The 27,753-nt window shown below is 41.9% G+C and overlaps 1 protein-coding gene across 1 annotated transcript in view; it reads right to left on the bottom strand.

The window, feature by feature from the left end:
- The window catches only part of ST13 (ST13 Hsp70 interacting protein), a 113,610-nt gene that overhangs the window by 73,516 nt on the left and 12,341 nt on the right, over positions 1–27,753 (bottom strand). The window contains exons 3-5 of the mRNA XM_073644163.1: positions 20,662–20,725; positions 17,055–17,125; positions 3,792–3,858 (exon numbers count right to left, since the gene is read on the bottom strand). Coding sequence (XP_073500264.1) covers positions 3,792–3,858; positions 17,055–17,125; positions 20,662–20,725 — 202 coding nt within the window. The remainder of the gene's footprint in view (positions 1–3,791; positions 3,859–17,054; positions 17,126–20,661; positions 20,726–27,753) is intronic.

The raw sequence follows: 27,753 nt of genomic DNA, 5'->3' as shown, positions 1-27,753 counted from the left end.
ATTTTTTCATGCTTTATTTTGAAGTTTTTCTGCCAAAATCTTGTAGTAATGTGCCCCACCCTGGTCTGCATCTTGTAATGTGCCCCATCTTTGTCCCTATCTTGTCGTAATATTCCATACCGGTCCCCAGCCTGGTTCCCCATCTTGGAGGACGGTCCCCAGCCTGGTCCCCCCCATCTTGGAGGACTGTCCCAAGCCTGGTCCCCCCAACTTGGAGGACTGTCCCCAGCCTGGTCCCCCCATCTTGGAGGACTGTCCCTTGTGCCGTTCTACACATACAAGAGAAAAAAAAAAAAAAAAAAAAAAAAAAAGAAGAAGAAGATTCTTCTCACCTGTCCTCCGTTCCCTCGGCGTCTTTTCTGCACCTGTGGCCCGCAGGCACCATAGAGCCTGATCGCGGCCCGCTCCAGGAGCTGCCGGCAGCTGCGCTTCAGTTCAGTGTATTGCCGCGCAGAGACCGGCTCTCTGCACAGCAATACCAGGGGCAGCCGCTGGCCTATCAGAGGCCAGCAGCTGACATCTGCGTCCCAGCGCAGCAGCGTATAACGTCACTGACACGCACAGATGTCAGCTGCTCGCCTCTGATAGGCCGGCGGCTGCCCCTGGTATTGCTGTGCAGAGAGCCAGTCTCTGCGCGGCAATACACTGAACTGAAGCGCAGCTGCCGGCAGCTCCTGGACCGGGCCACGATCGGGCTCTATGGTGCCTGCGGGCCGCATGAAGCAGCCTGAAGGGCTGCGTGCTTGAGACCCCTGGTCTACAGTGAAGAGGCGACTCCGGGATGCTGGCCTTCAGGGCAAAGTGGCAAAGAAAAAGCCATATCTGAGACTGGCTAATAAAAGGAAAAGATTCATATGGGCAAAAGAACACAGACATTGGACACAGGAAGATTGGAAAATAGTTTTATGGACAGACTAATCAAAGTTTGAGGTGTTTGGATAACACAGAAGAACATTTGTGAGGCGCAGAACAACTGAAAAGATGCTGGAAGAGTGCCTGACGCCTTCTGTCAAGCATGGTGGAGGTAATGTGATGGTCTGGGGTTGCTTTGGTGCTGGTAAAGTGGGAGATTTGTACAAGGTAAATGGAATTTTGAATAAGGAAGGCTATCACTCCCTTTTGCAACGCCATGCCATACCGTGTGGACAGCGCTTGATTGGAGCCAATTTCATCCTACAACAGGACAATGACCCAAAGCACACCTCCAAATTATGCATGAACTATTTAGGGAAGAAGCAGGCAGCTGGTATTCTATCTGTAATGGAGTGGCCAGCTCAGTTACCAGATCTCAACCCCATGGAGCTGTTGTGGGAGCAGCTTGACCGTATGGTACGCAAAAAGTGCCCATCAAGCCAATCCAACTTGTGGGAGAGGCTTCAGGAAGCATGGGGTGAAATTTCTCAAGATTACCTCAGCAAATTAACAGCTAGAATGCCAAAGGTCTGCAATGCTGGAATTGCTGCAAAGAGAGCATTCTGTGGCGAAAGCAAAGTTTGAAGGAGAAAATTATTCTTTCTAATAAAAATCATTATTTCTAACCTTGTCACTGTCTGGACTATATTATCTAATCATTTTGCAACTCATTTGATAAATAAAAGTATGAGTTTTCATGGAACACACAAAATTGTCTGGGTGACCCCAAACTTTTGAACGGTAGTGTATATTTTTGAGTAAAATGTACATTGTTGTTTTAGTCTATAAACTACTGACAACATGTCTCCGAAATTCAAAGCCAAAAATGTTGTATCTATTTGCAGCAAATGATAAAGGGTCAAAATACTAAAAAAGAAACCGTGCTTTCAGACCTCAAATTACTCATGTTTTAACTCAGGAACAGTTCAGAAATCAATATTTGGTGGACTAACCATGATTTTTAATCCCAGCTTTCATGCTTCTTGGCATGCTTTCCACCAGTCTTTCCATGCTTTCCAATAGAAAACTGTTCAGTGGTCTCTTAATTTTTGCAAGAGCTGGCTGGCTGTATGTATATATTTTGTTTAGTAGCAAAATTAGCAGTGAGGTATTAAACTGCCCTCCTTGTTTGCAGTGTGTGCAGGAGAAAGCAAAAGAAAGGATGCTGTTGTTGCTGTGCTGTTACTGCAGTGTATCATAGATCAGTAGTCACACTGACTATGCAGGTACAGCACCTCTCTATCACTAGAATCTTTGGATTATTCAGACAGACTACCATTGCCATTTTCAATCTGTTCAGCACTGCAGTAGTACATCACAGAGATGAGCCTTTTCCTATCCCTGTGTGTCATGAGCTGCGCATTCTGATCTCCTATACTTTATGCTGTAAAATCATAAAATGGTGCTGCTTGCCCTGCCCTCAGATTTTGTACTAGCTGTGATAGTCCCCCGTTTGGCTGCTTTACACCATGTGATGCAATACCTGCAAGGAATCATGGTGAAGCCAACATGTCCATGTTTGACGCTTTTCCAAGTCTTCAGCAGTGTGTGAAATGGCACCAGGCAATTTTTCAAAGCTCGCAAATTAATGTTCAAATTTGCGATAAACTTCAAATTTAAACCACCCCTCCAGCATTTTTTTTTTAATCTCCTCACTGGAGTGGTGACACTAATGTAAGCTCCCTGCCCATAGTCTTACACTCAGACGCCATGTTCTTCTGTTCTTTGTGCCCTACCGGATCGCTCCAGTGATTGCTGGGAGGATCGAAGTCACTACTCCATGTAAACAGAAAAAAACTGACAGGCACTTCCAAGACAAGAAAGGAGTGTGTACAGGTGCTTACTAGGAAAAACCAAAGACAAAAGCACAATACACAAATACCCAAAAGGTAAATGGATAAATCGCAAAGTGCATAAAAATAATGATAATTTTTTTTCTGAGCTGGAAGGTTCATTCTGCCTCTCAGGTCTATGCTTCTACTAAGGGTTCAGTCTCTCAGCCCTTATCCATATGTATGTCACTTGACAAATGGTAAGGTTTTAATATTAGAGTTAGGACTGTCCCACAATGGTTGCCGTGACAGGATGGCTTTTACATTATTTTGAAAAAAAGTGCTTACTAGGAGCAGCTACCTCCATATACAACTAAAAAACAAAGCAGCACAGGGTAACGCTAAGTATGCGAACATGAAATATATGAAATTTGAATAGCATTACTGCTGTAGAAAATAGAAATAAATAAGAAATCTTAGCGCATAAATGGGCCAATTCATGTGTACCTGGTAGCCACGGTAAGGCGTTTCTCAAAATACCAGGACCCATGTAAACTCCTCTCTAAGAGACAGAAGTCTTCTTACGTGTGGGATAATAAGATCCTGCTGCAATTAAAACCGCCTGTGGCCTAGAGGCGGAGAGCTCAGTCAAAGCCTTACTCAATGTAAATCTATGAGCGTCAGAAGGAGGGTGTCAACCTTACACTGATGGCGGATCAGAACCGTAGCGGCACTGAGAAGAGCAGAAGAGACTGTTAGGAATATTCCTGAGGGTAGGGAACATGCATTAATAATACACCTCAAGCAATGAAATTAAAAAAAAAATGCAGGAGTGGCACTTTAAAGGAAATTTGACTTGAAGTCGATCCTCTGTAGATCAAATCTGCTCATCCCTAATTAACACTTCTATTTTTTAAAACATTCTTACTTTGCAGCATTTTTTTCCCCACCTGCTTTAAACCTATGCACAGTACTGTATGTTTCAGGAAAAGAGTCATTTCAAAATATATATTTACCTATGTAATATCGTTATTAGTGCACTGTGCACACTCAGTGCGTACATCTGCTGTAGGTGTACACAAACTAGTACTTGCAAAAATAAATTACCATCTCCCAAAGCGTTGATCGCCTCCACTTTCTTTTCATTTGCCTGGTTCATCATTTCTTCTGTAACCTAAAAAACAAAAACACCAAAAATATATAATGGAATAATGGAAGTAGGCAGTTAGCATAACAGCAGGAAATACAATCGGTATCATCACTGGACAACCACTTACTAATGGCTGCAACAGCTAGCTCTGATGGCCATTTTTAACAATTTAAATGATGCTGTACATCACTGACCGTGACTCAATTGCAGGGAGCCGAAGGGTTATCTTGGCAGCTAGTGCCTCCGGTCTGATCTTGGTCCCCTTGTGAAGGCTAGTGTCTGGCTGTGCTCCATAGGAGACTGTCAGTTATGCCAATACTGCAATAGTTTTACTCCCATGTAGAAGTAAATGTAGATCCATGAGGTGTGCATAGACACGCAATCCCAATGGGAAAGGGATAAGCAAGTAGTGAAGAAAAGTCCAGCACTTCATCTTTGTGATGGACGAGGATAAAAACAAGTAGTTTACTGGTCGATCAAAATATAAAAAATACACGTTAAAAACAGGCCATACTAAACAGAATAGCAATGGCCAGCACTATTTTTTTCTAGGTAGTTTTGATTTTAACATGTGATTTTTTTGATCTAACAATACAATTTATTGCTATTATCCAAATCCATCATGGAGATTAAGTGCTGGACTTTTCTTACTAAATACGGTGTTATTGCAGTATATAATATAAGCCATTTAAGGACTGCATGTTCAAGTCCCCTAGGGGGAGTGAGAGATAAAGTAAAGGCTTTAAATAACATTAAAGCGCCAAACCAGTGTGTTAGTTTCACCGCTGGAGTGGTGGCACAAATGCAAGTTCCCTGCCCCCAGTAATGCATTTACTAGCAGTTGACTACATCTGTTATCGGCACGGCTCTGGTCATCTACTGGAGGTTGTGACCTGCCGGATCGCTCCAGTGTTTGTTGGGCCATCAGGAAATCACTACTCAATGCAAGTCTATGAGAGCCTTGTTCTGGCCCTCAGAATTAAGGCTCATGCAGACGTCAGTATAAGATCGGTCTTAAATCGGGTTGGTCATGGGTCTCCTGACCCCAGCATGACCGTCTCATAGAAAAATATGAAGCGGTCACGCTTGGGTTGGGAAGAGCCACGGCCAGTCCGTGTATAGTGGTCAGGGGTTGGACCGATTTGTACAAATATCTGCGCGAGTCCCATGTCCATAAGAGCCAGAGAGAGGCTCTTCTAGACTCACATTCAGAACTTGTGACTTATCTCTGATCGTGCAGCAGGACAGGAGCAGTGCCCGAAAGAGTTGAAGACAGCAGCTAGTAAGTACATTACTAGTGGCAGGGATCTTAAATTAGTGGCACCACTCAAGCGCTGAAATAAAAAAAACGCTGGACTCGTGCTTTAACCAGACCAGGTCAAATTTTGAAGTCGGACCACTGTCACTTTATGTGGAACGCTTCAATGTATCACAGTGATTCGGAGATTGACTTTTCGTGACACATTGTAATTTATGATGGTGGTAAATTTAGGCCGATACGATGTGTATATTTCTGAAAATATTTAAAATTTGACAAAAGTTTCTAAAAATTTTTTTTTGCATTTTTAATATACTCTTAACCCCTTTCCGACCTGGTCAGTAATAGTACGCACCAGGTCGGAAAGGCCGGTTCAGTGAGGGCTCCGGCGCTGAGCCAGCACTGAACCAGGCACATGTCAGCTGTTTCTTAAAGCTGACATGTGCCCGCAACAGCCACGGATGAAATCGCAATCCACCCGCGGCTGTTAACCAGTTAAATGCCGCTGTCAATCTCTGACAGCAGCATTTAACATCGCCGCGCCGGAACTGTGGCATTAGCCCCGCCCATCGGTGACCCTGTCACATAAACGCGGGTCACCGATGGGTGGACATGACAACCCGGGGTCTGCAGCAGACCCCTGTGGTTGTCAAGTCCTGATTGCTATGAGCGCCACCCGGGGTCGGCGCTCATAGCAAGTGAGCATTTCTGCTGCATACAGGCGATCTGTTCATTGCTTGTATGTAGCAAAGGCAATCTATTAAAGCAATTAAGAGGCAATCTATTTAAGCAAGCAAAAAGTGAAAAAAATAAAAAGTTTAAAATCCCCCCCCCCCTTCGCCCGATTCAAAATAAAATAAAAAATCCACAAACACATATTTGGTATCGCCGCGTTCAGAATCGCCCGATTTATCAATATAAAAAATTAATCCGATTGGTAAACGGCGCAACGAGAAAAAAATTCCAAACGCCAGAATTATGTTTTTTGTTCGCCGCAGCATTGCAATAAGGCCGATCAAAACAGCGGATCTACCCCAAAATGGTATCAATAAAAACGTCAGCTTGGCACACAAAAAATAAGCCCAGCCCCAGATCCCGAAAAATGGCGCCACTTTTTATTTATTTAGCAAACTTTGGATTTGTTTTTCACCACTTAAATAAAAAAGAACCTATACAGCGCTCCCACAACGCCAGGAGCATGGTCTAAGAGGTTTCTTTAAGTGTAACACTGACAGGTATATTGTAATGCACCAGTGATCAGAGCAATGAAAGTTAAAGGAAAAAAAAAGTTGTAAAAATATACTTAAAATAAATATGGTAAATTACAAAAAAGATACCAATAAATACATATTTCTGTAAAAACAAAAAATTACACATTTGGTATTGCCGCATCTGTAACGTAATTATAAAATTGTCACACCAGTTAACCCCTTCAGTGAACACCATAGGAAAAAAAAAAGGCAAAAAAAGGTCTTATGCCACTGAACAAAAAGTGAAATAAAATGCGATCAAAAACTCGAATATAAATAAAAATGGTATTTCTGAAAACGCCATCTTGTCCTGCAAAAAACAAGAAGCCATACAGCTCTGTCAGCGGAGAAATAAAAAAGGTATAGCTCTTAGGATATAGCAATGCAAAAATATTTTTTTTTCTAAAACAGTTTTTATTGTGTAAAAGTGCCAAAAACATAAAAAAATTATATAAATCAGGTATCGCTGCAATCGTACTGACCCTAAGAATAAAGTTGTATAATCACTTATACTGCACGAGAAACGGCGTAAAAAAAGAAATAAAACCAATTCTTCACCTACTGTTGATTTGTTCATTCTGCCTCCCAAAGAGTGCAGTAAGGCTTGGCGCACATTTATCCTGCGCTCTGCACTGACGTTTCCGTGTAAATCTTTGTAATATGTGATTCAGATGGAACCCCTGGCGGAAGATTCCCTATAATGAGGCAGATGGAGGCACCGTGGATGAAATTTGACCTGTGATCGAGCAGCATTAGTCTTTTTTAGGCGTGTGTAAACACGGTTGGCCACCGTTTTGTGTACGTCTGAACAGAACGATACCAATGAATAGAGGCCAGACAGAGTCCAGAGTAACTCTGTTGCCTCATAGTGAATGGACCAAAGATTTCAACTGAATCAGGTCATTCAGAGATTTAAATCAGGTCTAAGGGTTTCTCAATATAGACCATTTAACAAGCCGTGCAATATGACTTTGGATAAAAACCAAACCCGAATCTCAGTGATAAACCAGGCATGGCTTGTCACTCTCCATCAGGAGAAAAGTGACCTCTTAGACCCCAGTTCAGAGCCCCTTAACTAGCCAAATCAGATATCATACTTTGCACGGACCCCGAAACACAGTGTCTGCAAATTGAGATTCTGGTTTAGCCCCTTCTGAGCCCCACAGTGTGCCTAAACTGCAGATAGCATCCACGTTTGGCATTTCTGTAGCGATGAGAGCCCGCTTAAATTATTGGGGTCAATGTCTTCAGAAGCATGAGCTGGGCAAAGTGTACGGGCTCTAAAACAACAGATTTGCAATTTTCACACATCCGCTGCTGCTTGTTTTTGAAAACACCCAACGAGTCAAAATGGTCACTACACTTGTAGATAAATTCCCAGAGGGGTGTAATTTCCAAAATGGGGTCACTTGAGGAGGGGGGTGGATTCATATACAGAGTGCGCAAGTGCTAGAATAGCAGGAGTCCGCAAACTTTTCTAGGAAAATCTGCGCTCCAGGAGGCAAATAGCGCTCCATCCCTCCCGAGTCTAACCGTGTGGCCAAGCAGTACTGTACAGCCACATATGGGTATTTCCACGTTCAGCAGAAATCATATGGCAAATTTTGATGCCATTCTTACCCATTTCCCATGTGAAAATGTAAAATCTAGGGCTAAAACAAGATTTGTGTGGTAAAATTATAACAACTGAGGCGTCAATATGATCACTGCACCCCTAGATAGATTCATTGAGAGGCACATACTGTCAGTCGCAGCCACCAGCTCCAGCAGAGCTCAGCAATCCTCTGTGCCCACTATTAGAAAGTACGAATATTCACTCCTCCCCACTCCAATGAGCGTGGAGAGTAGTGAATATTCATTCTCTTTAATAGTGGGCACACAGGATCGCTGAGCCGCTGCAGGAAGCCGGAGGCTGCGATCGACAGTGTGCGATATTAAGGAGAATGAATATTCACTTCTCTCCACGCCCATAGTCCCGGCATGGAGAGGAGTGAATATCCCGGCAACTGATAGAGTGTGAGGTGCATGGCAGTGAAGTCCAGCGCTGCTCGCACGCTGAGATCAACTGCTGGGAGCAGAACAGGGCGCAGCGCTGGAGCAGAGGGAAGGAAGGGGAGTAGAATCATTTATTTTTTTTGTGTGTGCAGTGAAGGGGGCCACATGCATACCAGGATTGGAGGATGAGGGGACCACATGCATACCAGGAAGGGAAAATTTACCAGTAGCTGCTGCATTTCCCACCCTAGGCTTATACTCAAGTCAATAAGTTTTCCCTGTTTTTTGTGGTAAAATTAGGTGCCTTGGCTTATATTCGGGTCGGCTTATACTTGAGTATATACGGTAGTTCCCGATTGCATGTAGGGTATTGAAGCAATTAGGAGAAATTGCACAACAAACTGTGAAGCCCTTTTCTTCCCTTTAGCCCTTATAAAAATTAAAAACTTGGGGCTAAAACATATTAGTGATTACAAATGTAATTATTCTTTCTTCACGACCCAATGGTATAAATTTCTGTGAGGTAGATGTGGTGTCAACATGCTCACTGCACCCCTAGAAGAATTCATTGAGGTGTGTAGTTTGTAAAGTGCAGTCACTTATGTTGGGGTCTGCATCTCTGGTACCTTAGGGGCTCTGCCAATGTGACATGGCACTCTCAAACCATTCCAGCAAAATGTGAACTCCAATATGGCGCTTCTTCCCTTCTGAGCTTTGCACTGTGCCTCTTTGACCACAAATGGGGTATTGGCGTACTCAAGAGGAAACAAACTTTACAATTTATTAAGCGATTTCTCCTTACAAAACCACTTGGATATGCTGAAGCGTTCCAGTTATTGCCACAAAGCGACACTGGTCAATTGTAAAATTTGGCCTGGCGATGATGGTGTAAACAGGCAGGGGGGAGTGAAGGGGTTAAGTGAGGAGAAGGACGAGCTAGAGGAAGACAGACAGACAGACAGACAGACAGACAGACAGACAGACAGACAGACAGACAGACAGACAGACAATCTGTTGCAAGTTCTCCATGGAACATAAGCATCAACAGCTATCTTCTATCTCAGTAATGGGAAAATGCCTTCACTGAATACAGATTTTACCTCAGAATTGAGAATTTTGAAAATTACCGAGTCCAGTAGGAGAAAAGGGGATTTCTCTGAAAAGAAATTGCAAAGTTTCTTATTTTCACGTGTACTATTGATTTATGAAAACAAAAAAAAAATTGAAGCTACAGGTACTCTTCAAAATTAAGGGATTTTGAGTTGTTTTGTGATGCTTTGTGAGGTGGAATCCACCTGAAAGACATCATGTGCGCATACATTAACACTGCTTTATTCTTTGGGTCAGTGCGATTACAGCGATACTGGATTTATAATCGGCATTTTAGGTTTTGCCACTATAGCACACTAAGAAATGTTGAACATTTTTTCCCCACCACATCTTGAGAGCTATAATTTCTCTATTTTTTCTGCCAAGTCACGTGAGGGCTGTTTTTTGCGGGATGAGTTTAAGTTTTAGTGGTACAATTTTTGATTACTTGAAATTTTTGATCCCTTTATATTCTGATTTTGGAAGGCAAAAATGAAGAAAACAGCAAATCAGGATTTTGTTTTCTTTTAACGCTGTTCACCGTGTGGTAAACTTGATGACAGACATTCTTTGGGTCAGTACAATTCCACACTTATAGCTTTTTTTGGCTGATATTACACAATAAAAACAATTTTATAGGAAAAAAAAAATAGTTTTTAATTTCCATATTTTGAGAGCTACTGCTTTATTTTTCTGCTGATGGAGCAGAGTCTGGATTATGTTTTCAGGGACACTAATAATACACCATTGATTCCATGGTGCTGTACATAAGAGGGTGTTACATACCAAATACAGATATCACTTACAGTGAACAAACTAACACTGAGACTGGTACAGGGGGAAGAGGACCCTGCCTCTGCGGGCTTACATTCTACAGGATGGTGGGGAAGGAGACAGTAGGAGTGGGGTTGCAGCAGATCCGGTGTTGGTGAGGAGGCAGCAAGCAAGGTCATGGCAGGCTGTAAGCTTGTTTGAAGAGATGGGTTTTCAGGTTCTGTCTGAAGGATTCAAACGTGGAGGCTAATCGGACGTGATGAGGCACAGAATTCCATAGGATAGAGGATATTCGGGAGAAGTCTTGGAGGCGATTGGGTGAGGAGAGAAGGAGGTCTTGGGAGGACCGGAGATTACGTAAGGGAATGTATCGGGAGATTAGTTCAGAGATGTATAGAGGAGACCGATTATGGATGGCTTTATAGGTCAGTGTCAGAATAGAGTCACAGAGTGTGTGAGTGTCTAGATGTGCAAGGTTTCTGCAGGGGTGTGCTAGTTGCTGGACATGGGTGACAGGAGGGGACGACAGGGATGGGAACGTGAGTAGATGGTGGTCAGATAGGGAACAGAGTTGGGTGAAGATGAGGTCTAGTGTGTGTCTGTCTGAGGAGGACCACTGAGTAAGTCCAAAGGATGAAGTAAGCGACAGGAGTTTGGGTGCTGCTGACTGGCGAGTGTCAGTTGGGATGTTGAAATCGGCCATCATGATTGTGGGAATGTCAGCAGAGAGAAAGCAAAGAAGCCAGGCGGAGAATTGGTCAATAAAGGCAGTGACTGGGCCTGGAGGTCAGTATATGACAGCCACTTGGACATTGAAGGGAGAGTAGATGCGGTCAGAGTTGACTTCAAAAGAAAGGAGAATAAGGAAGAGTAGAGGTGAGATAGGGTTAAAGCTGCAGTTGGTAGAAAGGAGAAGACCCACTCCTCCACCATGTCTGTTACCAGAGCGAGGAGTGTGGGTGAAGTGGAGGCCACCATAACACAGAGCAGCAGGGGAGGCAGTGTCAGAGGGTGTCAACCATGTCTCTGATGCCCAGGAAGGAGAGATTGCGAGAGGTAAAGAGGTCGTGGACAAAATGGAGCTTGTTGCAGACAGAGCGGGCTTTCCAGAGTGCTCCAGAGACAGGGAACAGGGGGGGGCATCCGGGGCACAGATTTTACGTAGGAGAGGTTGCGGTAGTTTGCAGTTGGTTGGAAGTGATAGGAGGGGGAACTGGTGGGTGGTGTAAGCTGTGGGGATCGAGGATTGGGAGACAGTGAGGAGAAGCAGAGAGAGGGAGAGCAGATGCGAGAAGGGGAGTGTCCGGCTTGTTTTATGTTTTGGTAGGATAGATCAGAGGTTGAGGAGCAGGTCAGCAGATGAGGTCAGGTGGGGAGGTAAGAGTGAAGGAGAGATGATTATTTGGTTAGAGGGTGCTGGAGTTTGGGGATAGCGAAGGAGAGTAAGGATTAGTGGTGCAAAGGCAGTAAGGGCATATGTAAGCATAGTGAAGGTTTAAGTGTGAGTAAGAAAGAGAAACTAAGTACAATTAGTAAATAGTTACTCGTACCTTCTGGTCACTTCTGGCATATTTCTGTTAGACACTTAAGAGCGACCCTTCAGAGCCACACCACGGTCGGCCAGACCTGGGTCTCTAGATTTATAAAGCTCTTAACAGCACATGGGGTGGGTCAGGTGTGTGTAGGAAGGGAGGAGCCGCAGGGAGACTGGTCACAAGAGCATTGGGGGGTTGGGTGGAGGGGGGAGAGTAATTAGGAGACTAAATGCATTCAGGAAATAGACAGATAGGGCGAGTGTGTATTGGGATCAAAGGATTGAGGTGATAAAATTTGCAGATGGGGTCAGTTGACATACCAGGAGACAGACTTTTCTAGATCAGGTCGTCCTGGATGCAGAGATATAAAATGTGCACTTTTTTGGTTTAATTTTGTTGTTCTATGCATATACAGATTTATTGACTAAGTATTTTTTTGTTCATTATTTTGTGTTTTTATACATTACAATTTTTTTTATAACCGTTTACTTTTACTTATTTCCTCAATGGGACTGCAACTTATTTCTCTGTTCACTTTTATAATTCATTGCAATACAAATGTAACACTGCAAAATAGGATGTAGAAGTAGTCGTATCAGGAAGGGGTTAAAGTGAATGTGTTACTAGACTGATGCTAACTGAACCATAGGCAGAATGAATTAGAGCCTGACTGAGGAATTGTAGTCTAGAATGTCTATCACTGAAAACACTCCAAACAACTTGAAAAGCCGATCAGAGTTTATAGGGAGAGACCCAACTAGGCTGATGCAGTCCCAGCTGGCTTCTCCTGGTGATTGACAGGTCCCTCCCTAGTGTGCAAATAATGAGAGCAGCCAGGCTCTGATTCATGCCGCCATACCCTGAGGTCATCAGATGACCTCAGGGTACCATAGTAACCATCGGCACCCGCAATTGTCATCGCGGGGTTCCGATGGTTACAAAGAGGGTCTTTGTAACCCCCTTGCAAGCGGTCATGTAAAACAGTATTAAGAAGGGTTAATTGGCCCCGATCGGCTTCAAAACCGGCCCAGGCCAGTACCGCAGGGTGGTGTCAGCTGTCATGGGTGGGAATTGCGGCTGCCGGGCCGCCCTATTCCTGATTGCCATTTTAAAATGGCGATGAGGGAATAAGGCCCCTTTAATGAATATCAGCAGTCGCTGAGGAATAAATCACACCCTTTTCCCAGTTCAAAAATAAACATTTGGTGTTGTCATGTCTGTAAAATTCAGATCAAAATATATATTTGACTATATATTAAGGGCCTGTGCACACATTGCAGATTTGTCGCATTTGTCACAGTTTTTTCTGTCACAAAACCTGAAGGATTTCCTGATGCCAGCAAGTGAATGAGAATCCTGAAGCGTCACCCACACGTTGCTTATTTGTGATTTGCAGATTTGCTGCAGCATGTCAATTCTTTCAGCGTTTTTGCTGCAAATTTCACCCATACTAATGAGTGGGGAAAAATCTGCACCAAAAAAAAAACAAAACACATGTAAAAAATGTATCAAAAACACGCCTATTTATGCAGCGTTTCACCGGCCAAGAGGCAGAAATTGTGTGGAAATACCCATACCCCTAAATATGTAAAAAAAAAGTTACATAGGTTTCAGAAAATGGCAGACTGAAATTTTTCTTTAACCCCTTAAGAACCGAGTCACTTTGTAGGTTAATGACAGACCTTAATTTTTTAAATCTGACCACTGTCACTTTAAGGTAATAATTCCAGATAGCTTTAATGGATCCCACTGATTCAGAGACTTTTTTTGTGACATATTGTACTTCATGATAATGTAAAATTTTCTAGATATGACTTGCGTTTGTGAAAATATCAGAAATTTGGTGAAAATGTCACAATTTTCAAAATTTTAATCCTTATGCCCTTAAACCAGAGTCATGTCACACAAAATAGTTAAACAATATTTCCCACATGTCTATTTTACAGCAGCACAATTTTTGAAACAACCCTTCTAATTAACAAAAAAAAGTTGATCAACAATTTCTCATTTTTCCAACAAAATTTACACACTTTTTTTTTTTTAGGGACCACATCACATTTGAAGGGGCCTATATGTCAGAAAATACGCAAAAGTGACACCATTCTAAAAACTGCACCCCTCAAAACCACATTCAAGAAGTTTATCAACCCTTCAGGTGCTTTACAGGAATTAATGAAAGTGGAAGGAAAAAATGAACTTTTTTTCTTTATTTTTTCAAATTTTACTTTAGACCCATTTTTTTTTATTTTCATAAGGCAACTGGAGAAAATGAACCTCAAAATTTGTTGTACAATTTCTCATGAATATGCAGATACAAAATATGTGAGTGAAAACCACTGTTTGGGCGCATGGTAGGGCTCGGAAGGAGCTCCATTTGACTTTCTGAACACAAAAATGGACAGAATTGAGAACGAACGCCATGTCGCTTTTGAAGAGCCCCTGATGTGCCTAAACAGTGAAAACCCCCGACAAGTGACCCCATTTTGGAAACTAGACCCCTCAAGGAATGTATCTAGAAGTGTGGTGAGCACATTCAACCCCCAGGTGCTTCGCAGAAGTTTATAAAGTAGAGACGTGAAAATAAAAACAAAAAAACAAAAACACTCCCGCAAAAATAAATTTTAGCCCCAATTTTTTAATTTTCACAAGGGTAACAGGAGGCAATGGACCCCGAAATCTGTTGTGCAATTTCTCCTGAGTGTGCCAATACCCCATATGTAGTCGAAAACTACTTTTGAGGCACAGTGCAGAGCTCAGAAGGGAAGAAGCGCCATATTGGAATTCACATTTTGCTGGAATGGTTTGAGGGTGGAATGTCACATTGGAAGGGCCCCTGAGGTGCCAGAACAGCAGGAACCCCCCCATAAGTGACCACATTTTACAAACTACACCTCTCAATGAATTAATCTAGGGGTGCAGTGAGCATGCTGACACATGTGCCTCACAGAAGTTTATACCATTGAGTGGTGAAGAAAGAGTAATTACATTTTTACAGAGTTCACGGTTTGTTGGCAATTTCTCCTGAGTGCGCCAATTAGCTGCATGTAATTGAGAACTACTTTTGAGGCACAGTGCAAAGCTCAGAAGGGAAGGAGCGCTATATTATAGTGCAGATTTTACTGTTCTGGTTTGCGGGACCCACTGGGAGAGCCCCTGAGGTGCCACACCAGCAAAACCCCTCATAAGAGACCCCAATCCTATTAACTACACCCATCAATGAATTCATCTAAGGGTGCAATGATCATACTGACAGCACAGGTGTGTCACAGAATTTTATACCATTTTGAAGTGAAGAAAAAATAATTACATTTTTGCCACAAAAATGTTGTTTTACCTCAAATTTTACATTTTCACACAGGGAAATGGTAAAAATGGCGCCAATTTGTCCCACAATTTCTGCTGAATGTTGAAATACTCCATATGTGGCTGTACAGTACTGCTTAGCCAGACGGCAAGACTAGGGAGGGACGAGGCGCTATTTGCCTCCTGAAGCGCTGATTTTCCAAGAATAGTTTGCGGACTCCATATACAGAGCCCCTAAGTGTTAGAAGAGCAGAATACCCCCTCAAGTGACCCCATTTTGGAAATTATACCCCTGTCAAACATGTGGATGCTAACTGTAGTTTTGGCACACTGTTGGTGTTCAGAATGGAGAGGGGCATTTGGGACCGCAGAATTCGCTGGATTTCTTTTGGGGAGCGCGGAGCCATAGCGCTTTTCCAGAGCCTTCGTACTACCAGTAATGTGGAAGCCCCCTATTTTTCGATTTACAGACGACGGACTTGAGTGGGGGCTTTTTTTGTGGATTGAGTTGAAGCTTTTATAGTGAACATTTCACATTCATCCTGCACTCTACACTGAGCACTTACATCAGGGTTTCCATCTAAAGCTGAGTGATGTGATTCAGATGAAACCCCCAAGGGATCCATTCCCTATAATGAGGCAACAGAGTTACTCTGGACTCTGGCTGGCTTCTATTTGGCAGTGTCCTTTTCAGACATGCACAAAACTGTGGCTGACCGCGCTTCTGTGCACGCCTAAAGACGGACACCGCTGGGTCACAGGTCTTACTCCGTCCACAGTGACTCCATCTGCTTCATTATTGGGAATCTTACACCGAGGGTTCAGTCTGAATCACATATTTCAGAGATTTACATGGAAACGATATAAGCGCTCAGCGTAGTGCGAAGGATAAATGTAAGCCAAGCCTTACTGCGATCTTTGGGAGGCAGAATGAAAAATAAACAGCAGGTGAAGAATTAGTTTTATTTATTTTTTTACACTGTTCCTTGTGTGGTATAAGTGATTGGACGACTTTATTCTTCCGGTCAGTGCAATTATAGCGATACCAGATTTATATTAGTTTTTATGTTTCGCTGCCATCACAAACTAAGACGCTTCTTTTTGCAAAAATTAGTTTTTGCATCGCCATATTTTGAGAGCTAGAATTTTTCCATATTTCGGCCGCAGAGTCATATGAGGTCTTGTTGAAGTTTTTATTGGTACCATATTCGGGCACATGACGTTTTTTCATCGCTTTCTATTCCGATTTTTGTGAGGCAGAATAAACAGTAATCAGCGATTCAGGAAATATTTTATGCGGTTTTGCACGTGGTAAAATTGATAAGGAAGCTTTATTCTTCGGGTCAGTACGATTACAGCAATAAAAAAAAATTACATAAATGTGGTATGTTTTGCGTATTACATAACTTTTATAGCATCACTGTATGTTGAGAACTAACTTTTTAATTTTTCTGCTAATGGAGCGGTATGGCGGCTTGTTCTTGGGAGACAAGATGAAGTTTTCAGCTATACCATTTTTAATTTACATTCGTCTTTTTGATCGAGTTTTATTCCACTTTTCTCAGCGGTATGATGAAAAAGCATAGTTGAGCTCCTGCTCTGATAGGGCAGGAGGTGATGATATTTCAGCATCTCCTGCACGATCACAGCGATCTGGGTGCGGGGACCAACGCCATGGGTCCCCACACCTCTTCCCGTGCCACTCAGCTCTAAACGGTCACTGTGTGTATTTTATTTTTTTGCATCGCCAATGGCCTGGAGAGTCACATTGCCAGCTCACTTTTACAGCATAATGAAAGTCGTAACACAATGCGGCTTTTACTTCTGCACCATTTCAACAAATGTAAAATTTTGTATCCCCGTTTTTCAGCACATTACATGGTAAAATAAATAGTATCATGCAAAACTAGAACTCATCTCTTGCAAAGAACAAGTGTTTATACAGCAATGTTAAAAGAAAAAAAAAAAAGATGGCTTTTGAAATAAGGGAATAAAAAAAAAAATACATTTTGTTACCTCCAAGTCATCGTTTCCCATTTCCTGAGGGGCTTCATCATCTGGAGCAATCACGCCTTCATTATCAATTTCTGGAACAAAATGAATATCATATATATTATTAACAAACACCACCAATTAAATACCAAAATAAAGGGCTTAGATACTATAATAATCTTTTTATTTATATAGCGCCAATATATTAAGCAGCGCTTTACAATTCAGACAATTTACAGACATTATGGGCACTGTCCCCATTGGGGCTCACAATCTACATTCCCTATCAGTATGTCTTTGGAGTGTGAGGAAACCGGAGAACCCGGAGGAAACCCACGCAAACACGGGGAGAACATACAAACTCCTTGCAGATGTTGTCTTTGGTGGCGTTTGAACCCAGGACCCCAGCGCTAAAAGGTTGCAGTGCTAACAACCGAGCTGCCCTGCTATAAGTAATGAACAGTGTACTCATTTTTGATGAAGATTTCACCTGTATACTCCAAGTAAACAGTGAAAATTCTTGGTGAATGAATCAAGCAAATGTGTTAAAAGTCAAAGACTAATAAAAAAAAAAAAAAAAAAAAGTGCATGTTGAAAAACATTACAATTTTTCACAAAGAAGGTTTTCTTTGCCAAATCAGTAATGCGGCTTCACCCCAATTACTGACCCAGTAGGGTCATTTTAGGAGTCAGAGAGTCAGTCTCTTTTATACCGACTGCACCAAAATGGACAGACTCACTCCACAGCCCTGGGTAAAACACAGAATTCAACAATGTGTCACTTGTCAGGTTGTGTGCTGTTTACTTACACTGAAGGTTTTTATCACCTGATGATTATCATTGACTACAGCAGGGCATGCATGCTAGTTCAACTCCGCCCCCTTCTATGATAAGGAGCTCACTGTCTATAGACAATGTACATACAGAGCCTGGTGTGGGCAGGGGCAGCTTTCTTGCCTCTGCTGCATTGCTAAATCTAAAAGCTCTGTGTCACAACCACTGCATCCAGTAAACTAAGTGATACATCATTGGATTCAGCTTCTCTTTGCCTACATCATGCTGCTCTCAGGTGAGGTAGGAAAACTTGGTGACAAGTTCCCTTAAAGTGGGGTTTGGGCATGCTGCTGGGCTCAGAAGGGGTGGGGGCATTTGGTTTTTAGAGCTTGTATTTTGCTGGATAGTTTCTGGGAGCCATGTCGCTTTTCCAATGCCTCTTAACTACCAGGAACATGGACAACCTATTTTTCGGCTGCCAGATGACATCTTAGTAGGGGCTTGTTTTTTTGTGGGATGAGATTAAGTTTTTATTGGAGCGATTAGGGGGCAAAAAATATTTCATTTATATTTTTGAGAAACAGAATGAGTAAACAAAATGTAATTTATGAATGATGTTATATTTTTACGTCTTTTACGCTGTTCACAGTGTGGCAAATGTGATAAGATTACTTCATTCTTTGGGTCAGTACAATTACAGCGAAACCAGGGTTAATTCGTACGTTTAGAATTTGATATTTTTGCATGATAAAACACCGATTTTTTTGGTAAAAGTATTTGTTATTGCATCACCATATTGTGAGAGCTATAACTTCTATTTTTTCGCTGAACGAGCTGTGTAGGGGCTTATTTTTTGTGGGATGAGATGACTTCTTTAATCGTACCATCTTGGACTACATACATTTTTTGATTTTTCTTTTTTTCAACTTTTGGGTGGCAATGTGTACAAAAAAACAGAAATTCATAAATTTTTTTTATTTACTTTTTTACACCATTCACCGTGCGGTAAAAGTGATCTGGCAACTTTACTCTTCGGGTCATTACAATTGCAGTTATACCAGATTCATATAGATTTTTTTTAAGTTTTGGATCTTTAGCACACAGATACATTGTTTTTCACAAACTATTTGTTTTTCCATCATCATGCTCTCGATAGATGTGACTTTTTATTCTTTTGTCGACGGAGATATAAAAGGACTTGCTTTTTACAGGACAAGATGACTTTTTAGTGATACCATTTTTTTGATCACTATTCTATGTTTTGTGTCGGTATGACGAAAAAGCTGTATCTTTTGTTGCTTTTTTTTCTACGGTATTCAGCAATCGAGTTAAATAACATGCCAGTCTTCAAGACGGTTTTGTTCGAGACGCGGCAATCCAAAATGTGTAATTTTTTTTTTTTTTTTTTGAGTGAAAAACTGCATTTTCACTTGCAAAACATTTTTTCCACGTTCTTATAAACTTTATTTCACTTTATCTTTTTTTTTTTTTTTACTTAGTCCCAGGATGGGACATTAACCTTCTCTGGTCTGATTGCAGATCTAATACTCTGCAATGCTTTCCGCATTGAAGGACATTAGAGATGTCTATCAGACAAAAGCAGGAGGCGTCAGGTCCTGCTCAAGGCAGGACCTTACAGGTCACTATACCTGTTTTTATGAGACCCTGCAGCCATCTTGCTGCCTGGAGTTACAGGGCAAGAATTACCAAGTATCTTTACATCTCCATGAAGTCACTCTGTAAGAGGTTTACTGGGTAGGGAATTTTCTCTTTACAGAGGACTACAAGTCTCTAAGTATGGGGTTGTGTACAGATTCATTGGTCCAAAGACCCTTATACAACTCACTTAATGACAATTGCGTGCAACAAAAACAGGCGAGTTGCTGTTTATCGCTAATTGCAAAATATTGAACTAGATTTCAAAGTAATTTATTACAATACCATCTACATATTGTGAGGACCTGCCTGCTAGAGGCGCTTATATCGGTGACTGATGAAAAATAAAACGTAAATACTAAAAACCTAAATACTGTTCAGCGAGCGCAGCCTCACTCCATACACTAGTCGGGCTCTGGTCAGGGATATGTACGTACCCTCCGATACCGGCTCAGAAACTGGTGAATCCCCCCAGTGCATAGTGCATGCGCTGGGGGGATTAATAAGTCTGTAGTCACACAAAGTGACTCCAGACTTATTTGGACTAGACAACCCTTTAAAATGGAATCTATGTCACGCCAAAGAAGTTTTTTCCCTATCCCTGCACTGCCACACCCAACTGACTATAACAATCTGCACTTCAGTTATTTAGAACTTCATTTTATATGTTTCAAACCAGTTTAAACTTTAGACTCGCTCTTGATTTTCAGATTGCAAGCTTCTTTCTCCTCCATGCTCTATCACTCCAATGATGCATCAGCACATCATATAGGCAGCGAGTGCCAGCATCCTCTTTGCCCATTGTGGTAATGTGTTATTATCCTTTCCTCTATATTTTCCAAAATTAACAGTTTAGTATACAGTCAACTAGGCCGAACAGTTATCTCCAATAATGTTTCATCATCATCATCAGTGATCTTGATATTCAACAGTACATCCTGACTGAAGCTGCCCACCATCCCTTGCAAATTTTGGAAAGACGTGTGGCTTGTTCTTTTCAAAGTCTCGGGCCAATCAATGATGTGGCTGGCACATGACAGGAAAATTCTTGTGTGCCATACATATGCTTCCCATGGGTTTAAATCGCACAAAATTAGGGAAACATCTCTTGGTGTCACATTCCTATAGTGCTGATAGCATTGATAATTCATGACTAATGAATGGTGAAGTAATGGATAAGAGTACAACAGTTTAAGCTTACCCAGGTCGCTTTCTTCACTCTCGGCTTTTTGAGGTGGGGTATTCTCCTCCTTTACAGGATCTTCCTGTGTAAAGAGTAAAATATGTACAATTAGGTCAAATGACTACAAACGGTAAAGGAAAGAAGCATGACATAATAAAACTGTATATACGCATGGGACACGGCTGAGAAGCCATGAGAAAATCTGGACATAATCATTCATTATATCACTGGGAACAATTTTGAACATAATTTTTGTTGACTTCGATTTTCCTGCTGATTAAGACTAAAATATGCATGCTGATTTCAAAACTGTGGTTAGTTTTCTTCTATCAAGTCAGGATTTTTCTCTACAGCTTATCTTAATGCGATTACTCTAGCCTGGATCGAGGGTAGAACTAGAGCTCTCCTACTGGCTGAGAGCGAACCGCCCTGGAGTGGGGGACGACCTTCGCGACTGGCAATAGGTTATTATTTGTCTCGGCTACAGTTATATGTGAGACAGTGTGGCGATAGGTTGTGTGCCGCTGTACATAGTGAACATATTCCAAAAGTCTGTATACAAGGGGTTAGCTGAATTTATTTTATTTACACACTTATTTCCGCTCTTTCAGATCATGCCCGTCTCTGATATTTCTCATTCTAAGTGCCTAAACAGCCCTGATTCCTTTTGTTATATCTGTGGCAGTTTCACCATTCCCAGTCAAAGGACGAACATCAATGCCAAAATGGAGAAACAGGTGATGGCGCTGTCTTTGCCACAGAGTGAGATCAAGGTGCAGGGCCTTCAGGTTGCTTGTAAGTAAAACATTTTTACTTCACACTAATGTAAAACAAATAAAAACGACATACACAACGCGTTTCAGCTGTTTCCAGCCTTCTTCAGGTATATGGAGACAATGAATGTGACCCTTCTTATATAGCCCTTTTCCAGACAGAGGGAGCGGGGGACACAGAAGAGGAAGAAGAGGAGGAGGAGGAAGAGTGATTCATACTGCATTGTTCAGATTTCTTTTTTTATATAAAAGAACAAACCTTTTTCACTTTAACTGATTGTGTTAAATTAATTTTTTTGAAAAGCTGTTTATTTCAGGATGGTCTGAACAATAAACTAGAACAAGTTTGATCATCAATGTTACAAGTAAGTTTTATTATGTTTTTTTTCCCACATTTTATGCATTTTTTCTTTCAAATTTTTTATTTTATATAAAAAGAACAGAGGTGTACATGTTAATTTCATACATTTTAGCTTTCAAGATAATGGGAAGTTAAGACTGACATGTTGCTTACAAAAAAAGGTTTGTTATTTTCTTATTTTATATATATAACATGTATGTTTTTATTTAAAAAAAAACCTCAGAACAATGCAGGATGAATCACTACTTTTCGCCTTTTGTATCCCCTCCCTGTCTCACTCTGGGAAAGGGTTATATTAGAAGGGTCAAATTCTTTTTCTCCATACACCTGAAGGCTGCAAACATCCGAAACGCGTTGTGTATAGTTTTTTTTTTGTTTTATATTAGTGTGAATAAGAAATTTTTACTTACGAGCAACCTGAAGTTCCTGCACTTTGATCTCACTTGGTGGCAAAGACAGCGCCATCACCTGGTTCTCCATAATAACATCCTCGTTGTGGGATACTCCTGTCTCAGGATTCAATCCCACCTCACCAGGTCGGCCGCAGTCTTTTGCAAATTCATCCATACTTCAAGCGGGAGTTGTGCCTCTGGTTGCACAACCGCATCAGGTAAGCAATTTCCTATAGATACTCACCCTTTTAATTGATCAAATCTTACTACGCTTAGATAGCGCCACGTTATTTCTCCTTTAGGAAATTTATCAAAAGACAAACATCAGCAGATCAAAGCAATCCTATTTTGCATATTTTATACTATTGAAAGAAAGAATAATTACATTTCTACTACTAAAATGTTGTTTCAGCCCCAAATTTTAAATTTTTATAAAAATAAAAGGGTCAATAGGAAAAGAAATGGACCTCAGTTTGCAATTTGAGCCAATACCCTACATGTAATCGGGAAATACTTGTCAGACACCGTGGAAAGCTCAGAAGGGAAGGAGCACCATAGTATAGTGTAGATGTTACGGTTATGGTTTGAGGGTGCCAGGACCCACTGGGAGAGTCACTGAGGTGCCAGAACAGCAACCCCCCCCCCCTTCCAGATAAGTGACCTCATTTTAAAAACTACACCTCTCAATGAATTCATCTAGAGGGACAGTGATCATATTGACATCACATGTGGATCACAGAATTTTATACCATTGGGCAGTGAAGAAAAAAAGATTACATTTTTACCACAAAAATTTTGTTTTAGCCCCAGATTTTACATTTTCACGACAGTAAATGAATAAAAATGGTAATAAAATGTGTCCCACAATTTCTGCTGAACATGGCAATACCCCACATGGGGCTGTACAGCACTGCTTAGCCACACCGTGAGACTCGGGAAGGACCGAGCGCTATTTGCCCCCCTGGAGCGCAGATTTTACTAGAAAAGTTTGCGGACTCCACAGACAGAGGCCCTAAGTGCTAAAAGAGCAGAATCCCCCCTCAAGTGACCCCATTTTGGAAATTATACCCCTTTGGAAATGTATCTACAGGTGTAGTGATGATTTGACTCCATGGGTGTTTTCCAGAAACAAGCAGTAGTGGATGTTGCTGAGTGAAAATTGCAAATCTGCTATTGTAGTCCTCATACATTGTGCACAGCTCGTTCTTCTGGAAACATGCACCCGTAAATTAGGTGGGCTCTCATCGCTACAGAAATGTCAAACAGGTGGACACTAACTGCGGTTTAGGCACAGTGTGGGGCTCAAAAGGGAGGGGGACATTTGGGAGCGCAGAATTTGCTGAATTTTGTTTGGGGGACAAGGGCCATTTCGCTTTCCAGAGCATTTGTGCTACCAGCAACGTGGAAGACCCCTATATTTCCGTTAACAGATGACAGACCTGAGTGGGAATTACATTTTTTGTGGACTGAGTTGAAGCTTTTATTGGATACATTTTACATAACATTTTGGGCCATATTTATCCTGCACTCTACGCTGAGCACTCACATCGGGGTTTCCATCTAGATCTCCGAATGACGTAATTCAGATGAACCTCATACTCCATCTGGCCTTTGTTCAGCGGTGTCCTTCTTCCCAAAAGTGCACAAAACTGTGGCCGACCGCACTTTTATGCACGCCTAAAAAGACGGACACCGCAGGATCATAGGCCAGACAGCATCTCCATCTGCCTCATTACAGGGAATCTTCTGCCGATTAGGCTCCCTTCACATGTCCTGATATTTCCGGTACAGGAAAAAAAACAGTACCGGTGAGTACTGGAACAAGTACTGGAATAGAATGAAGAATACAAAATGACAGAAGATTAGGTGTTAGATGTGCAAAGTTAGAAATAGGTCAGTGAAATATATATAATCAGTGCTTTGCATGTGTACTTTTCTGTACTTATTGAATAATTAAATAAATAATAAAAAAAAACGGCGTGGGGTCCACCTTGTTATTAATAACCACCTGAGGGAAAGCAGACAGCTGGGTGTTGGTGTTATTATTCTGGAAAGAGCCACTACCCATGGAGGTTTCCAACCCATTAATAACCGCTCACAGCTGTCTGTGTAGCTTTTACTGGTTATGAAAAAGGGGGACCCCCCCCCCTCCAAAAAAAAGGAAAAAAAAAAAAAATACGTGGAGTCCCCACTATTTTCAATAACCAGCAATGGCTAAACAGACAGCTAAGAGCGGATATTAATAGTCTGAGATGGGGCCATGGATAGTGACTCCCTCCCTGACTAATAACACCAGCCCTCAGCCGTCCCAGAAATGGCACATCCCGTAGTCAGAAGTAATAAACACTTAAATGTTTTTATTACATTTGAACACAGGGTTAGTTATGGGGGTGTCAGACACCTCTCCATTACTAACCCCTGGGCTTGATGTCAGCGGACACAAAATAGCCGGCAACCCCAGAACCATTACCCTGATTGCGAACGCACCAAGGCAATCGGGAAGAGGGAAGGCTAAGCACCATAATTGGAGCATTTAATGGATGCGCCATTTCTGGGGAGGCTGAGGGACAATTATTAGCCTGGGAGGGGGTCAATACCCACGGCACCTTCATAGCCTATTAAGATCAGCCAGCAGCTGTCTGTTTAGCCTTTGCTGGTTATTAAAAATAGGGGGGACCCCACATAATTTTTTTTGGGTCCACCTTTTTAAATAACCAGTAAAGGCTACGAAGACAGCTGAGAGCTGTTAATAGGCTGGGAGCCTTTATGGATATTGGCCCCTTCCCAGAGTAATAACACCAGCTCACAGGTGTCTGGTTTCTCTCAGCTGATTATTAAAAATAATGGGAACCACATGCCTTTTTTTTCATTTAATGTGCACTATTCACAGGCGGCAGGTGCTGACTACAACTCTCATCAGCGCCGCCTGGTCTCGCTGATCGCAGGGAGACCAGACGAGGATGACGACCGTTGTATTCAGCGCCTAGGAACAGTGCTAACTGTAATGCTTTTGCCAGCCGTCAGATCATTTCATTCCGGTATGTGTCACATAGACGACACACAAATGTCATCCATGTGTCCTCAGTGTGCACGTGTGCGGGACGTATTGCGGTCCATGCTGCCGGAGAAAAACGGACATGCTTAAGTGTGAACACAATGACATGTGCGCAGACCCATAAATTTGAATGAGTCTACGTTTGTACGTGTCTCCAGTACGTGTGAAAATGGTCAGCACACGTACTGGAGAAACGGACGTGTGAAGGAGGCCTAAATGTCAGTGCTAAGCGTAGACCGCAGGGTAAATGTGAGCCGAGCCTTACTGCGATCTTTGGGAGGCAGAATGAACAGATCAACAGCAGGTGAAGAATTGGTTTTATTTTTTACGCCGTTTCTTGTGCAGTATAAGTGATTACACGACTTTATTCTTCGGGTTGGTTGCGATTACAGCGATACTAGATTTACCGTATTTTTTGGACTATAATACGCACTTTTTTCCTCCAAAATTTTGGAGAAAAGTGGGGGGTGACTCATAGTCCGAATCTACTAGTGTACTGTTGCTGTGGGTGTGCGGGGTGAGCGGTAGTGGCGGAGGAGCGGGGCACAGGAGGCAGCAGCCACCAGCTGCGGCCTACACTGTCCCCACTGCTAAAGAAAATGAATATTCACTGCTCCCCACGTCCATAGGCGTGAGGAGCACTGAATATTCACTCTCCTTAATAGCGGGCGCACAGTGCCAGCATCGGCCACGGCTCCTGCAGCTGCACGGCGGCCACGAGTGCCTGCTATTAAAGAGCATGAATATTCACCCCTCTCCACGCCCATGGAGAGGGGTGAATATTCATGCTCTTTATTAGCGGGAACACGCGATTGCCCAGCAGAAGGAGCCATGGCTGGGCTGACACTGTGCGCTCTATTAAGGTGAGTGAATAGTCACTACTGCCCATGTCCATAGTCCCGGCGTGGGGAGCAGTGACTATTACGGCAGATCATCTCACTGTGTGAGGAAGCATGGCAGTGACGTCATGCACAGCTCACACTGAGATGTGTGCTGGCAGAAAGGGAAGCAGCACTGGTGCAGAGGGAAGGAAGGCGAGTACTATAGTTATTTTTTTGTCTGTAGTGTGCATACCAGGATGGGGATGAGTGGTGCCATGCATACCAGGATGGGGATGAGGGGCCACGTATAACAGGAGGTGGGGGCATATATACCAGGATAGGGGATATTAGTACAGAATTGGGGGACATTACCCCTATAACAGTGTTAGCAGCAGACCCCCTCCCCCATAACAGTGCATCATGACTACATTTTTTGCTTAAATTGTATTTAATTTTCCTTCTCTAAAACCTAGGTTGGTCTTATAGTTCGAAAAATACGGTATATATATATATATATTTTTTTTTATGCTTGGCGGCTAAGACACTAAAAGAAGCTTTTTTTTTTTTTTTGCAACAACAAAGTTTTTGCATCTCCATATTTTGAGAGCTATAATTTTCCATACTTCTGCCGACAGTCATGTGAGTGCTTCTTTTTTTTCTTTTTTTTTGGGATGGGTTGACAATTTTATTGGAACCATTTTTGATCACTTTCTATTCCGATTTTTGGGAGTCAAAAAAAAAAAAAAATCCTGAATTGTTGTTTTTTGTTTATTTTTTATGCCGTTCCGCGCAGGGCTGTGGAGTTGGACTAAAATGAACCAACTCCAACAATATATAATAAATTGGGTACAGTAGTTCAATGCAGTTTGTGGGGAATATTTTTTCATAAGAATTTGGGAAAGTTATGAAATGTCCTATAAATGTCTAGCCTATTCCTGATCTAAGGGTCTAGACTTTTAGCTGAGATGAATCTGTGCTACAGTAAATTTATCACTTAAACATGAGCCATGTATGAGGGAGTCGTGGAAGTTGAGGAGTCGGAGGTTTCGCTTACCGACTCCACAGCCCTGGTTCCACTTTATTCTTCGGGGAAGTATGCTTACAGCTATACCAAATGTATACACTTTTTTTTTATGTTTTGGCACTTTTACACAAGAACTATTTTATAGAAAAAATAATTATTTTTGCATCGCTTTGTGCTGAGAGCTATAACATTTTTAGTTTTCCACTGATGGAGCTGTATGGCGGCTTGTTTTTTGGCGGGACAAGATAGCATTTCCAGAGATACCATTTTTATTTACATTTGTTTTTTTCATTGCATTTTATTCCACTTTTTGCTCGACGGTATGATGAAAAAGAATATTTTTTTGCTAGTGTGATAGATCTATAGGTCGGGTCGTTCCGGCGCAGCAATACCAAATGTGTACTTTTGTTTATGTATTTATTTTAACATAAAAATACATAATTCTGGGTGTCATTTTTTTTATTATTTTGTGAATTTTTAAAAATATTTTTACAATTTTTTTTTTTTTTTTACTTTATTAACTAGTACCTCTATGGGACTTTAACTTTTAATCACTGATCGCTGGTATAATGCATTAGAATTGCAATATATTATACTTGTCAGTACTGCGCTGACACAAGCCTCTTAGACTATGCTCAGAAGGCTTTATGTAGCCTGGTGAACTGGATGTTGTCATGACAATCT

This window comes from Phyllobates terribilis, unplaced genomic scaffold (assembly GCF_046119375.1).
Source record: "Phyllobates terribilis strain yellow unplaced genomic scaffold, ASM4611937v1 Scaffold_8__6_contigs__length_399053987, whole genome shotgun sequence".
Lineage (NCBI taxonomy): Eukaryota > Metazoa > Chordata > Amphibia > Anura > Dendrobatidae > Phyllobates > Phyllobates terribilis.
This window is presented reverse-complemented; position numbering and strand designations above follow the sequence as displayed.